General features: G+C 39.1%; 1 protein-coding gene across 12 annotated transcripts in view; it reads right to left on the reverse strand.

Annotated features, from left to right (window-relative positions):
• Synj1 (synaptojanin 1) overlaps positions 1-15,078 on the reverse strand; it is a 94,941-nt gene that overhangs the window by 3,639 nt on the left and 76,224 nt on the right. For 3 of the 12 annotated variants that reach the window (XM_045149332.1, XM_045149334.1, XM_045149333.1), the window contains 5 exons: positions 13,364-13,411; positions 12,040-12,078; positions 11,830-11,900; positions 6,894-7,002; positions 6,437-6,654 (listed from right to left, as the gene is read on the reverse strand). In XM_045149332.1, coding sequence (XP_045005267.1) covers positions 6,437-6,654; positions 6,894-7,002; positions 11,830-11,900; positions 12,040-12,078; positions 13,364-13,411 — 485 coding nt within the window. Of the gene's footprint in view, positions 1-1,052; positions 1,077-6,436; positions 6,655-6,893; positions 7,003-11,829; positions 11,901-12,039; positions 12,079-13,363; positions 13,412-15,078 lie in introns of all 12 variants that reach the window. The other 9 variants (XM_045149339.1, XM_045149338.1, XM_045149336.1 and 6 more) reach the window with 6 other exon arrangements.

Genomic DNA, 15,078 nt, shown 5'->3' on the forward strand with positions numbered 1-15,078 from the left:
TATGAATCAAAACTAACTTATTAATATTTTTGCAATTATAAGCTGTAGATGGTATCTTTTCTTTCCTATTTGGAAAAGTTAGCTTTCAAAAGGTTCTTTTGCCTTTTGAATTAAATTTTCTTTTTATAATAAACTCTTGTGGATAATGTGACAACTTTCCTTAATTAACCATCCTCATTGTCATCATACAAAATAGAAATACTATTTATAATAAATAACTAAATAGTAACTTAAGAAGGAAATTCCACTTTCTATGTGATATAGTAATTCTAAAATCAAAATGAAGCCAGATTTTGGATGGTACTGCCATGACCCGATACCAGTATGAGTGTTTAAGTTTATGGCCATAAAAAATGTCCTCTTTCCTAAATCACTTTGTGCCTAGTTCAAAAAGTGGCTGGTTGGGGTGGGGCCCAGCCATAGGACTCAGCAGGACTTTGCTTTCCAGTCAAAGTTGAAATTTCAATGACAACCACACGACCATCCACCACATTAGAATTAATTTGTATCTAATCAAGATTTGTAAATTTGCTATAATATTAAAATTAGCATTATTTTAAGAGAGAAAGGTGTTGGAAGATGCTTTAAATAATCTTATAATTTTAATTTTCACCTAAAGCACCAATTCTTTCTTACCAAAAATAATCTTGCTACTGAAACTATCTGAAAAAAAAATCCCTAAAAGAAAGCTTAAAATGCACTGAATTTTGTGTTTATGTAATTATGCCACTGTTAAAAAGGAAAAGCCAATTTGTGTTTGCCAAATAGGCTTTCATATACCTAACCTGAAGCTTACCTTTTTGAAGATACACTTTTAGTTTTGTTAATGTTCATAAAAAAGAAATAAATGGTAAAGCAATAGCAAGAACAACTTAAAAATCCAAAATACTAAGAAAAAGCAGGCTTCATGGAATGGTAATACAATTTATTAATGAGGATAAGTGGTCTTAAAAATGGGTGAAACTTCAGATGTATGAACCAAAAGATGCATACATCTAATCTGCTAAGAAGACAGATGAAAGCACATGTAAGATTGGTAGATAGACAGATACCTGTTACCCTGATGGTTGCTCCTGCTTGAAAGAGGGAACACAGACATCAAAGGAAAGAGTTAGGAGAACATTTCGAGAATAGTCAGCAACCCTAATATTTCAGTTATCAAAATACTTTTAGTTTTATGCTACAAATGGAATCCAAGAGCAGCAATACTTGCAGGTTGTAGTGTAAGTTAAAAAGTCAATTTTGGACTGGGAGGTAGCTCAACTGGTAGAATGCTAATGCTTTCCTAACATGTACAAAGACTTAGGTTGGATCCCTAATACCACATCAGCTGGGTAACACATACTTGTAATCCCAGCATGCAGGAGGCAAAGGCGGGAGGAAGAGAAGCTCAAGGTCATCCTTGGCTACAAAGAGAATTGGAGGCTAGCCTAGGATACAAAGGTATGATAGCTCACAGCTGTAATCCCAGCACTTGATAGGCTAAGGTGGGGCATCACCATGAGTTTGAGGCCAGCCTGTACTACAGAATGAGCCTGGACAGGAGTGAGATCCTGCTTTGAAAACTAGTAAAAAAAAAAAAAAAAAAAAACCAACCAAAAATATTCAGATTCCTTTGTAATTTTGTTGACTTTGGATATAAACTTCGATTCTGAGTATGATTACTAACGAGTTCACAGTTCTGTTATTACAAAAAGGCTTTAAGAGTCCCAAAATATTTTAAGTAGTCTGTTGTGGGCTGCATGCTTACTTTCCAAATACCTCAAAAATAAATAAATATCACCTATACAGCTGTGGTGGTGCATGCCTGTAATTTCAGCACTTGGGAGTCTCAGGTAAAAGAACTGCTCACGCTTGAGACCAGCCTGGGCTACATAACAAGTACCAGGCCATCTTGGGCTACAGAGTGAGATTGTCTCCAAAATAAAAACAGCAACAAAAACCAAAAACTGCAGACATTAATGTGAGCATATTTGGATGTAGAACCTTGAGGAAACTGTAAGGGTTAGAAGAGCTCATGAGGTTGGGGCACCTATGATGGGATCAATGACCTCCTGAGCACAGACAGTACTACACAGCCTCATCCCTGCCCCTTCTTCTCTATGCACACTCTGAACACATGCCTGGAGGATGACACTATCAGTAATTCATCTTGAAACTTAATATTAAGTTGGGCGGCACAACAATGCAAGAGACTAATTTTTGTTATTTAAAAGCACCATCTTCCTATAATTTGGCAATGTGAGGCAAACCTTTTAAATCCAAAAGCTTATTTGTAAATAGTATAGAAAATTGGCAATCTATACATGCCATCCCTAAATGTATTACAAATTGCCTACCGAACATGAGATTTTTTTTTTTTTTTCTTTTTTGGCAGTACTAGAGATGAATGTGGAGAGTTGGGCATTTTGGCAAAGACTACTCTGAGCTACAATCTTGGTCCTTACTTTAATATGATGCTCGTGAATTAAAGTCACCATCCGTGGAAGGTTTCAATCATGCGTGTCAGCTCTGACATAGCCCAGGAGAATAGAAACAGGCAATTTTGCCCATATGAAGTGGATCTTGCGTGCTTCCCCCCAGCTGACCTACACACCAGCCCGGCAGTTAGGTCCATGCACTTTCAGTTTCCTTTCTTTACTTCTGCAGTTTACTTCATAACCATATGACTGTGATCCAGTAGTGAGGCTTTAAGGTAAGCTTTGTAGAGGATATGTGACAAATTATAGAATCATCTTTTAGCTGGGCGTGGTGGCACACGCCTTTAATCCCAGCACTTGGGAGGTAGAGGTAGGAGGGTCACCATGAGTTTGAGGCCACCCTGAGACTACTTAGTGAGTTCAGGTCAGCCTGGGCTACAGTAAAACCCTACCTCGAAAAAACAAACAAAAACAAATCTTTTGTACACATCTTTAGTCAACATTAAGAAAGCTGGTCCATGCATATTTTTGTTTTAGGTAAATTGGAGATCAGGGACACGATTCAATAAAGATTTGCAACAATTACAAAATGTTCAATTCTAAAACAATTTCATGTCATTACTAAAATATTAACCTTGTCATATTTTAAAATTTCACCATGTTCTATTTAAAAATTTTATGTATTTTTCAAATTATATCTACTTCAGAGAATTTTCAAAATTTGTATTATTTATTTAAAAAATTTTAAAGTTTAGTTGTGAGCAGGGAGAGAAAAAGAAAATGGGCACACCAGGGCCTCTTGCTGCTGCAACAAACTCCAGATTCATGTGCCACTTTTTGCACCTGGCTTTATATGGGAAATCAAACATGGGTCGGAGGGCAATGCAAGCAAGTACCTTCAACTACTGAGCCATCTCCTCAGCCCTATTATTTTCTTTTTAAAATATGCATTTATTAATTTATTTCAGAGAGAAAGAGAGAGAGAAAGGGCAGGAGAGAAAAAGGGAACTCCAGGGTTTTCTGCCCTCAAACGCATGTGCCACTTTGTGTATCTGGTTTACATGGGTACTAGGGAATTGTTCCCAGGTAGTCAGGCTTTGCAAGCTAGTGCCTTTAGCCACTGAGCCATCTCTCCAGCCTATTATTTTCTTAGTAGCATTATTCTTGTGGCTCAATATTCCTAAGGTACAGAAGTAAAGGAAAGTGTATTCAAGTCCCATCCTTCTTAACACCCAGCACGTGTACATTCCCTGGAGGAAACAAGAGTTACTCCTTCATAAGACATTCCAGATGTAAATGAGACCTCTACCTCTACCATCTAGAAAGGAAAAGTGTTTATGTAAACAGTGTTTGGAGAAGTTGTATGCCAATTCTGGATGACTAAGGAAAGGAAAATCTGTTAATTTTGTTGAGCAAGATTCAAGAATATTGTCTACCAGGCCACACAAAGCATGTGCTGTTGGTCATGGAATTACTAAGCTCACTACTATGAAAACCAGAAATTAAATCAATGGAAAATGGTCTGAGAAGATCATGTTTGACAATGATTGCATGTGTCAGAAGGTACTCTGTACTGAGCCTGCAGCCTTTCTGGGCAGTGCTTCTTAATGAAGTTTTAGAGTACAGCACTGTCTCTGTTACCATATTGGTCTATGGCTATATAAGCCATGACAGAGCAGGAAGAATTAACTGGCATGTCTACTATGAAAAAGATAGCTTAAAACAGTAATTGACAGCTCAAGGTGGATAGTTTGAAAGTCTTTTGCCTCCAGTTACAGTTTTTAGAAATACATTAGTACATATCAGAAGAAAATAAGAAAACATTCATGACTCACTTAAAGTAAGTAGCAAAGAGAAAAGAAATAAGGTAAAAGGCCTTATTCCTTGAAGACCTTTACCATTATTATATATCTTCAGCACCATCAGTGTTTAAAATTATTCTATTAATCAGCTGTAAAGAACATTTTATATTTTTCACAAATCCTTTAGGTTTCACAAATGTGACCAACAGCATAGTGAGTGTCAACTGCTAACAGCATTCAAGTTAACACTCTTAGTTTGGCATCTGCTTTTGGACATACAGAAACATCTTAGAAACAGCCTGCCAACTAGCCAAACATACCCATGTGTCTATAAAAACAAATGCAAACTATTGCTTCTAAAGTACATTCAAGGGACATGTAATATTTTTATACTTTGAGTCTTTCCAAAGTTTAATAGTAGACTCCACCCCCACCCCCCAAGGTATGGTCTCATTCTAGCCCAGGCTGACCTGGAATTTACTATGTACTCGCAGGCTGGCCTTGAACTCATGGTAATCCTCCTACCTCTGCCTCCCGAGTGCTGGGATTAAAGGTGTCCATCACCGTACCCAGCTTAATAGTAGACTTTTAAAACTTCATACATTTCTTGGGCTTTGATGACATGTTCATGTAAAGAACTTGTTAACAGTGAGATAACAAATATACTGATTAAATTTCATGTTACCAATTTTATTTAATGTAAACCAAAAACACAGCACTTAATTAAAAACCAGTTAAGGGCTGGAGGGATGGCTTAGTGGTTAAGGCGTTTGCCTGTGAAGCCAAAGGACCTAGGTTCGATTCCCCAGGACCCATATTAGCCAGATGCACAAGGGGACGCATGCGTCTGGAGTTTGTTTGCAGTGGCTGGAGGTCCTGCCATACCCATTCTCTCCCCCTCTTTCTTGGTCAAATAAATAAAAATAATTTTAAAAGAACAATTTAGATAGTTATCCCTGTTTAAAACAATTATATCAGCAGTATTTATAATGCAGAGAACAAGAGTCTCCATGATCTTATGACTTCAACTTGCCAAGGCAATGGCCCTATTTTCTGTGAGACACTAATGGTGGGACTGATGTTTTGTGTTTCTTTAGTGAATGACCTACTGCAGCAAGCCCAAACCTCCTGAACTGCTTTTGTAATGACTGCAACCTCATGGACCACAGTACCAGCTCAACACAGAAAAGAACTTAAGCTTGCATCAAGAAAAACAGAGGAATTATCTCATGTTTATAGGAAAGTAACCTCTATGGCAGTGTCTATGGCCACTCACTGATCTACCACTCTCCAAACTAACTTATTATTCTGAGCAATAAGAACACTAAATTATTATTGTTCACTTCACTAATTAATTACCTAAAGAATGCATTTATTTTTTTTCTAAACGTGTGAAAGCACAGATAACCTGTGTTTAACTTGTAAAGTTTTATGCGTAATTCTTTTAAAAAGTATTTTATTTTTTTATTTGAAAAAGAGGGAAGGAGGCAGACATACACAGAGAGAATGGATGGGTGAGAGCCTCTCGCCACTGCAAATGAATTCCAGATGCATGCACCACCTTATGCATCTGGCTTATGTGAGGAATCAAACTTGGGTCCTTAGGCTTCACAGGCAAGTGCCTAAACTGCTAAGCCAATTCTCTAGCCCAAGAATGAATTTTAAACTCAGAAATTGACATAAGAAACCATTTGACAATATCCAAAAGAACCATATAATTAGGAGTATGCTATGAGAATTTTTAAAAATTTATTTATTTGAAAGATAAAGAGGCAGAGAGAGAGAGAGATAGGGAATAAATAGGCATGCCAAGACCTCCTTCCACTGCATAAGAATTCCAGACACATGTACCACTTTGTGTTTTACAAGGTTTAACAAGGATACTGAGAAATTGAACCCTGACCATAAGGCTTTGCCAGCAAGTGCCTTTAACCACTGACCCATCCCTCTAGCCCCTCAGGATTTTTAATATAAGCAACACATTAAAAAAAAAAAACTTTAAATCACCTCAAAATCTCCAAATAGCCAAAGTGTGCACTACTTATTATGTGATTAATTTGAAGTATCAAACGATATTTATTAAAGTCATATTTCAAAGTGTTATTAATAATGGCAAGAGAAAAGTTTCATATAAAAGCTAGTAATGAAAATGAACGTGTTCTAAGTCTGCACTGCATGTACTTCAGAGACACTTGGTGCAGAGGTGACACTTACTTGCAGCTGTGGTGAAGATTCTGAAGGCAAGCTGTGGGATGACCTGCTCCGAGGTGGGGGCTGTGGGGGGGTTTCCAAATTTGGCTGGGGGCCAGATGGAGGCATAGGTGCTGCTGTGGGGACAAGAGGCTCCTGCAACTTCTGAGCAGGCGGGGGCAGGGAAGGCTGCAGAGGAAAAGCAGTCTGAGGCTTCAGTGGTTCCGGAAGGGTAGCTGAACCTAAAACACCAATGGTTAACATGTTAGCTGTGCTCCAGAAAACCAAGGCTTTTCTGTCTTTTGTTGTTTTTCTTTCTTTTTCCCCTAACAAATAGCCTCATTTCTAGTAGCATAAGGAGGAAAGAAATATTCCTGTCTGAAGAAGTTGGGTCTTTTGAAAAGGTGGAATGATAGAAGGGAAAAGGAAGCGAAAGAGAAGACACAGAGCAGCACTGGCACTTATTTCTAACAGTGCCTACCTTTCGATGCCTCTGGGGGTTTGCTTTGGCTTTCAGGAGTTAGCCTTCCAGCAGATGCCCGAGCCTGGCTCTGGGGAGCACTGATCACTCCCGCACGTGGTGGAATTGTCTACAGATGGGAAATACACGTGAGATATTCATTTTCAACAGGAAGATTCTGGGAAAACATTTGCTTTGAACCTTATTTATTTTGCTTTCTGGTGCTTTTTTATCTTGTCATTTAAAGAAAAACTACTTATTTGAGAAGCACACACACAGAGTGGAGGGGAGTGGGAAAGAACGGGTAAGCTAGGGCCCCTGTCACTATACACCAACTTGAGATGCGTTTGTCACTTTGTGCATTTGGCTTTACGTGGGTACTGGGGAAATGAACAGAAACAAATGTCTTTAGTAAGCGATCTTTCTAAACTCCATCTTTTTTTAAAATTGCATGTTATTTATTTATTCATTTATTTGCGAGAGACAGAGACAGTGGCAGATAGAAAGAAGAGAATGGGCATGCCATGACCTTCAGCCACTGCAAAGGAACCAGGCACATGCACCCCCTTATGCATCTGGCTTATGTGAGTCCTGGGGAATCGAACCTCAAACTGGGGTCCTTAGGCTTCATAGGCAAATGCCTTAACCGCTAAGCCATTTCACCAGCCCACCAAACTCCATCTCCCCATCCCCCATTTTTTAGACAAGAGCAAAAACAAGAGAATATAAGAAGTGGTGTGCCAGGGCCTCAGCTACTGCAATTGAACTCTAGACACTTGTGCCACCTAGTGGGCATGTGCAACCTTGCACTTGCCTCACTTTTGTGTATCTGGCTTACGTGGGATCTGGAGAGAGATTGGACATGGGTCCATAGGCCTTGCAGGAAAGCACCTAAACCGCTAAGCCACCTCTCCAGCCCCATCCTGTCATTTTAATTTGTAGTTAAACAGTGACATAGTCTAAAATCTTCCTGTTTTCTTTTTATATTGGTTTTTCGAGGAAGGGTCTCACTCTAGCTCAGACTGACCTGGAATTCACAATGTAGTTTCAGGATGGCCTCAAACTCTTGATAACCTTCCTTCCTTTGCTTCTTGAGTGCTGGGATTAAAGACGTGCACCACCACACCTGGCTCTAAAATTTTCCTTTTTTTATTTTATTTTTTAAAATTAATTTATTTGCAAGCAGAGAGAGAGAAGAGAAGAGAAGAGAAGAGAAGAGAAGAGAAGAGAAGAGAAGAGAAGAGAAGAGAAGAGAAGAGAGAGAGAGCATGGGCACGCCAGGGCTTCCAGCCACTGCTAATGAACTCCAGACATGTGCGGCCCCTTGTGCATCTGGCTAATGTGGGTCCTGGGGAGTCGAGCCTTGAAACAGGGTCCTTAGGCTTCACAGGCAAGCGCTTAACCGCTAAACCATCTCTCCAGCCTTCTTTTTTTATTTTTGAGAGTTTATTGTGTGTCAGTCATTGTTAGACACCATATAGGTATTTTTATTTAACCTTCAAAATGTCCTCATACAATATTTTTAAAGTTTTTTGTTTATTTTTTTTATTTGAGAGCAACATACAGAGAGAGAGAGAGAGAGAGAGAGAAAGAGAGAATGGGTGCGCCAGGTCCTCCAGCCACTGCAAATGAACTCCAGATACGTGCGCCCCCTTGTGCATCTGGGTAATGTGGGTCTTGGGGAATCAAGCCTTGAACTGGGGTCTTTAGGCTTCACAGGCAAGCGCTTAACTGCTAAGCCATTTCTCCAGCCATCCTCATACAATTTTATCATTCATATTTTATTAAAAAAATTTTTTTTTGAGAGAGACAGAAAGAGGCAGACAGAGTGATGTACACACCAGGGCCTCCTGCCACTGCAAGCAAACTGCAGATGCACATGATACTTTGTGCATCTGGCTTTAGTTGAGTGCTGGAGTTTGAACTTAGGCCTCCAGGCTTTGCAAGCAAAAGTTTCTAATGGCTGAGCCATTTCTCCAACCTAATCATTCATATTTTAAATTAAAATGAAGAAATGCCTATGCCTTAAAGAAGGCCCTACACAGAAATAGCACCAGGTCTAAACTCAAATCTGGTTAGCTGTGTGCAGAGCCAGGGACCTTGATCATGTATGTGCAACACTGCCTCAGAAAGAGACAGGAGCAGGTGCAGACATACATGATTGACAAATTAAGGACCTCAGAACAACCTTTGTGCCTATGTGTAATTTTGAGGTGGGGGTCTCACTCTAGCTCAGGCCGACCTGGAATTCGCTATGCAGTGTCAGGGTGGCCTTGAACTCATGGCGATCCTCCTACCTCTGCCTCCCGAGTGCTGGGATTAAAGGCGTGTACCATGCCAGGTAAAAATTTTAAAAATATTTATTTTGTGTGTGAGAGAAAGAAAGAGAGAAGAAAGAAAAAAGAGAGAGAGGCAGGGAGGGAAGGAGAGAGAAAGAGAATGGGCTTGCCAGGGCCTCAAGCCACTGCAAACGAACTCTAGATGCACCACCTTGTGTATCTGGGTTATTGAGGAATTAAACCTGGGTCTTTAGTCTTTTCAGGCAAGCACCTTAACCACTATACCATCTCTCCAGCTCAAAATTTTTCTTTTTTGGAGGTAGGGTCGCACTCTAGCCAAAGTTGACCTGGAACTTACTCTGTAGTCCCAGGCTGGCCTTGAACTCATAGTGATCCTCCTACCTCTGCCTCCTGAATGCTGGAATTAAAGTTGTGTGCCACCATGCCTAGCTTACATAGTCTTAGTTTTTAGAATCTTTAAAAAATATTTTATTTATTTACTCAAGAGAGAATGGGCACACCAGGGCCTCTAGCCACTACAAACTTCAGACGCATGCATCATTGTGCATCTGGCTTTACATGGGTACTGGGGATTTGAACCTGGGTCCTTTGGCTTTACAGGCAAGCACCTTAACAGCTAAGCCATGTCTCTAGCCACTGGCTTGTATTTTTTTAAACATGAAAATAAAACTCTTGAATGACCAACTCAATCTTCCAAACTGAACATTTCAGAAGAGACAGTGATAAAAAAATGTTTCCTATTTTCATGGGCTTGCTGAAGGCTTCCAGCCCATAATACTTGTTTGAAGCCAAAGTTAATGTGACTTTTTTTTTTTTTTTTTTGGTTTGTTTGTTTTCTGAGATACTGTAGCCCCAGGCTGGTCTGACATACACTAAGTAGACCAAGGTGGCCTTGAACTCACAGTAACCTTTGTACATTAACATCATACCAAATGCTAGTATAACATGTATAAGTCATTATGTTTGGTGTTAACATGAACTTCTAACCTCACAAAATTCCTGGCTTTTCTATTCTTACAGTACACAAAGAAAAGTTCTGTGGGAAGTGTAGTAGAATCAATACATGGCAGCTTTCCCACTTATTTTATTTTATTTTATTTATTTGAGGGAGAAAGAGAGAGAGAGAGAATATGAATGAATGAATATGGGAATGCCAGGGCCTCATCAGCCTTTGTAAACAAACTCCAGATGCAAACACCACTTTGTGCATCTGGCTTATGTGGGTCCTGTTGACCCTGGGTCCCTTGAGTTTGGAGGCAAGCACCTTAACTGCTAAGCTATCTCTCTAGCCCCAGTTTTCCCATTCTTTTTTTTTTTTTAATTTATTTGAGAGCGACAGACACAGAGAGAAAGACAGATAGAGGGAGAGAGAGAGAATGGGCGCACCAGGGCTTCCAGCCTTTGCAAATGAACTCCAGATGCGTGCGCCCCCTTGTGCATTTGGCTAACGTGGGACCTGGGGAACTGAGCCTCGAACCGGGGTCCTTAGGCTTCACAGGCAAGCGCTTAACCGCTAAGCCATCTCTCCAGCCCAGTTTTCCCATTCTTGACAAGAGAGTGAGAGGGGCTGGGGAGACGGTTCAGTGGATAAGGAAATGCCATACAAGCTTTTTTTTTTTTCCTCGAGGTAGGGTCTCACTCTGGTCCAGGCTGACCTGGAATTAACTATGTAGTCTCAGGGTGGCCTTGAACTCACGGCGATCCTCCTACCACTGCCTCCCAAGTGCTGGGATTAAAGGCGTGAGCCCAGCTGAAGACAAGCATTTTTAACACCAGCCATGCCTACAGGTGAGAAGTGGGCAGACACAGTAAGCGTGGGGACCAGTTATCCTGACAAAAGCAGTGGTGGACAGCAGATCCTGACCCAAAGGGCATTGAAGGTAAAGATGGACACCCAACAGTTGTCCTCTGACCTCCAAGCACATGATGTTGCATATATGTGTCACACAGAATTAGGAATAGCTATGTTTAGGTATATTCTAAAGACATTTTAATTTGAACATAGTTGAGTAAATGGAAAGGTGCCTTCAACTTAAGTAGAAAGTTACAAAACACAAAATATTACGATTTTTATGAGAATGAATCTCTAAGGGTCCCACAACCTTGATTTTCTTACTCTTCAGATACTGATCAATGCTAGACTAGCCTGAATGATTACTGGGTTGCATTTCCTCTTTTTTTTTTCACTGCCTGTTATAAATCATTGAAAATTTTATTTACATAAGTGGAAAATTATGCATATAATATAACATGTGATAAATATACAGAAAGACATGGGTTCTTGAGGAATCTTATAAGCCATCTGATTTCCTATTTTCAATATCTTCAGAACCAGTTTTATATGCTATTATAATTTTGATGCTAATTAAAACCCTTCTTATTAAAGGATTGCTAGATAACATGCTAAATAGCTACCCCCACATATTCTGAGACATTAAGATATTATTTAACAACAATAATTATATGTTACTTTTATCCAAATAGGTTTATTTGAAGGATATGTTAAATGTTAGAGATGATCAATTCCTTCATGTAAGAGTTGAAAAAACTGAAGCTATAAAGGGTCTCAGGGCTTCTCCAAGGTAGCAAATAGATCAGAGGCAAACTGAAACCCAGAACCAACATGCCCACTGGCTCCTAGGCTCGGTGTTACTGACCGGTCTGGCTGCACTGTGTCCAGCTGGCCCTGGACCTGCAAATCCTGCTTGAGGAGAAGGCTGATTGCGTCCTGCAAAAATGTTACCACATTGGGTATTTAATTATAAGGAAAGCAGAAGAATTAAAAGAAGCAAACCATTTACTTTCATTCAAGTGTCTATTTCATGGTGCACTTTTAAAGGTAAGTAACTACATTCAAGTGTTTTTACCTATATTATCTTTCCGTGTTGTCCCAGGGCTTTTGGGTGCTTTGAAGCAGGAAGGGAAAAAATTAGTTGTAAGTAAACAATAAAACAAATAATGCATAGCATCAATTATCTGTTCTGTTCCATTACTAGCAGAAGTGAGGGCATGAGATGTGTCCAAACAAGTATTTAGCTTCAGATAAAAACAAAAAATTAGAATACTAGAGAGACCTGATTTATGGGAGACAAATTTAACTCTTAGCCTGATTCCTCATTCATGGGGTGATAGTCATCACAGAGCTCTCTCTAGGAACCCTGACAACATTTGGTCAGCTGGCCCTTAGAGCTTGGCAGATAAATGGCTCCTGAGCCACATGCAGGGCTGTATTTTTCAAGTTCCTAAATAGCTCCTAGTAACACCATTTTAGGTCTTTACCCTACAGGCATTATTGTGGAGAAAATTATGGTAAGATCTTCTGGATTCTATAACAGAATACCAGGATCAAAACAGAAGATGGGTATATACATACTTATCAAATATTTGCCTTAAGGAAGGCAGTGTATTATTGTATCATTAGGAACAAAGCTTAAGAAAATGAAAACTACTTGGGGACAAAGGAGTAGATGAACTATCAAACATCATTTTGGAAAGAAATTCAAGTAACATTGTTTCATGAAAGGTATCAGGCCATTAAATAACTGGAACTTTAACAAATGATCTATAGTTTTAATTTTTTTAAACAAATGTTATAGTCCAGTGTCAAAATAGTTAGAAACACTGATGTTATCTAAAATCAAACACAAATACTATATATTCTTTTTGTTTTGTTTTGTTTTGTTTGAGGTAGGGTCTCACTCTAGCCCAGTCTGACCTGGAATTCACTATGGAGTCTCAGGGTGAGCTTGAACTCATGGTGATCCTCCTACCTCTGCCTCCCCAGTGCTGGGATTAAAGGTGTGCGCTATCACATCTGGCTTACAAATACTATATTCATGACCTTAAGTATAGTTACTAGCTTTTAAAACTTCACATTAATCAAGAATATTTCTTAACATGTGACTTATTCTGGAGAAAAATGAAGGCATTCTTTAAACAGTAATTTCACAACCTATGTATGAATGAACTATATATATGAAACAGCATAAACAACACAGGAATCTCAAGGAAATTAAATGAACAACCATTAGAAACTCCACACACAACACAGAATGAAAAAAAATACAAAGTATATGTAAAGAGGAGGAGGGGACATTTACTATGAAAAGATTTAGTATGTGTTTAAACACTGGAGGAGCTGACATTTAGAAATAAAGTGAGGACCATTTCTATAATGCAAAATGTTATTACCTTCCATCTCTCTCCTAACTACCCCAGGACTGGGAGGGGCTCCAGTACCTTTTCAGAGAAAGAACAAAAGCTATACATATTGCTCGGAGCCCACAGCACAGGAGGAAGGCAAGCACATAGTTATTTCTCTACAAGGGCGCTTTCATTGCTTTAAGTGGCTCTGAAGATATCAATACAAACCAAAGTAATTTTAGATGCTGAACCCAAAGTTCCCTCCAATCTAAAAGAAGTGGGAAAACAACTTCCTTTTCATATATAAGATTTCTAACAGTAGGAAGTGGTAAATGTTTAATGCATGTCTTTGTTTTATAATCATCTCATTCCTTACATTTAGAAAAAAGTTACTAATACAAGCTCCATTACTTGACAGTCAAAAAGCGAAAAAGCCATAAATTTCAACTTCATTTTGAGATTTTAGAAATTACTTTGATCTCTTAGAGTGAGTTTTTGATGTATTACATTAAAAATTGGAGTATTATTATTTTTTCCATGGTTACTGTCTTAAAAGATTTTTGGCTATGGAATAAAATATGTTGTTAGTACCTACAAATGAAGTATGAAGAAAGCTTTTTTTGTTGTTGTTCCTGAGGCAGGACTTTGCTCTAGTCCAGGCTGACCTTGAATTCACTATGTACTCTCATGGTGGCCTTGAACTCACGGCAATCCTTCTCCATCTGTCTCCCAAGTACTGGGACTAAAGGTGTGTGCCACCATGCCCGGTGCATTTTTAAAATTAAAACAATTTTACATAAGATACTAGACTGTTAATATAATACATCTTTTCACAATTACATTTTTTGTTTGTTTAAAGGTAGGGTCTCACTCTTGGCCAGACTGACCTGGAACTCTGTAGCCCCAGGCTGGCTTCAAACTCAAAAATCCTGCTACCTCTGCCTCCTGAGTGCTGGGACTAACAGTGTGTGCTACCAAGCCTGGCCACTATTAAATTTTAATACTAATTTTCTACCAATTTTTGTTCCTAATTAAAGCAGAAAATAAGTAAAATTTATCATGAAAATATAAATAAAAGCAAGAATCTGAAATGATAAGGTTTTCTACAAGTCAATGGAAAAATTATCACCTATGCATTTGTGGAAGCCATAGTGCTCAAATAATTTAGCTATGCTTATATAAGGTCATAGAAATCTACACAAAAGCAGTGTCTGTCTGTAGTAACTGACCCTTACTTGGTCAATAACATGATTAGGTAGCTAGAACAGAAACACCTACTGTGGATGGCCAGTTGTCCTCAGGAATGTTAGTGCTGGATTTGTACAAGCTCTTCTGAAGAACTGGGACATCTTCCTTGTTCTTTTTTGTTTGCTTTTTTTTTTTTTTTTTTGAGATAGGCTGACCTGGAAGTCATATGTAGTCTCAGGTGGCCTCGGACTCATGGCGACCCTTCTACCTCTGCCTCCCAAGGGCTGGGCTTAAAGGTGTGCACCACCACACCCGGCTTCTTCTTCTTCTTTTTTGTTTTTTGACCTTGTCTTTCTTTAAAAAATATTTTATTTATTTACTTGTAAAGAGAGAGATGGGTAGAAGGAGAATGGGTGTGCCAGGGCATCTAGCCACTGCAAACAAACTCCAATGCATGCACCACTTTGTGCATCTGGTTTTATGTAGGTACTGGAGAATCAAACCAGGTTACCTTAACCACTGAGCCATTTTTCCAGGCCCCTCCTCATCTTTTTTTCTTCCTCATCTTTTATTGA

This window comes from Jaculus jaculus, chromosome 5, assembly GCF_020740685.1.
Source record: "Jaculus jaculus isolate mJacJac1 chromosome 5, mJacJac1.mat.Y.cur, whole genome shotgun sequence".
NCBI lineage: Eukaryota > Metazoa > Chordata > Mammalia > Rodentia > Dipodidae > Jaculus > Jaculus jaculus.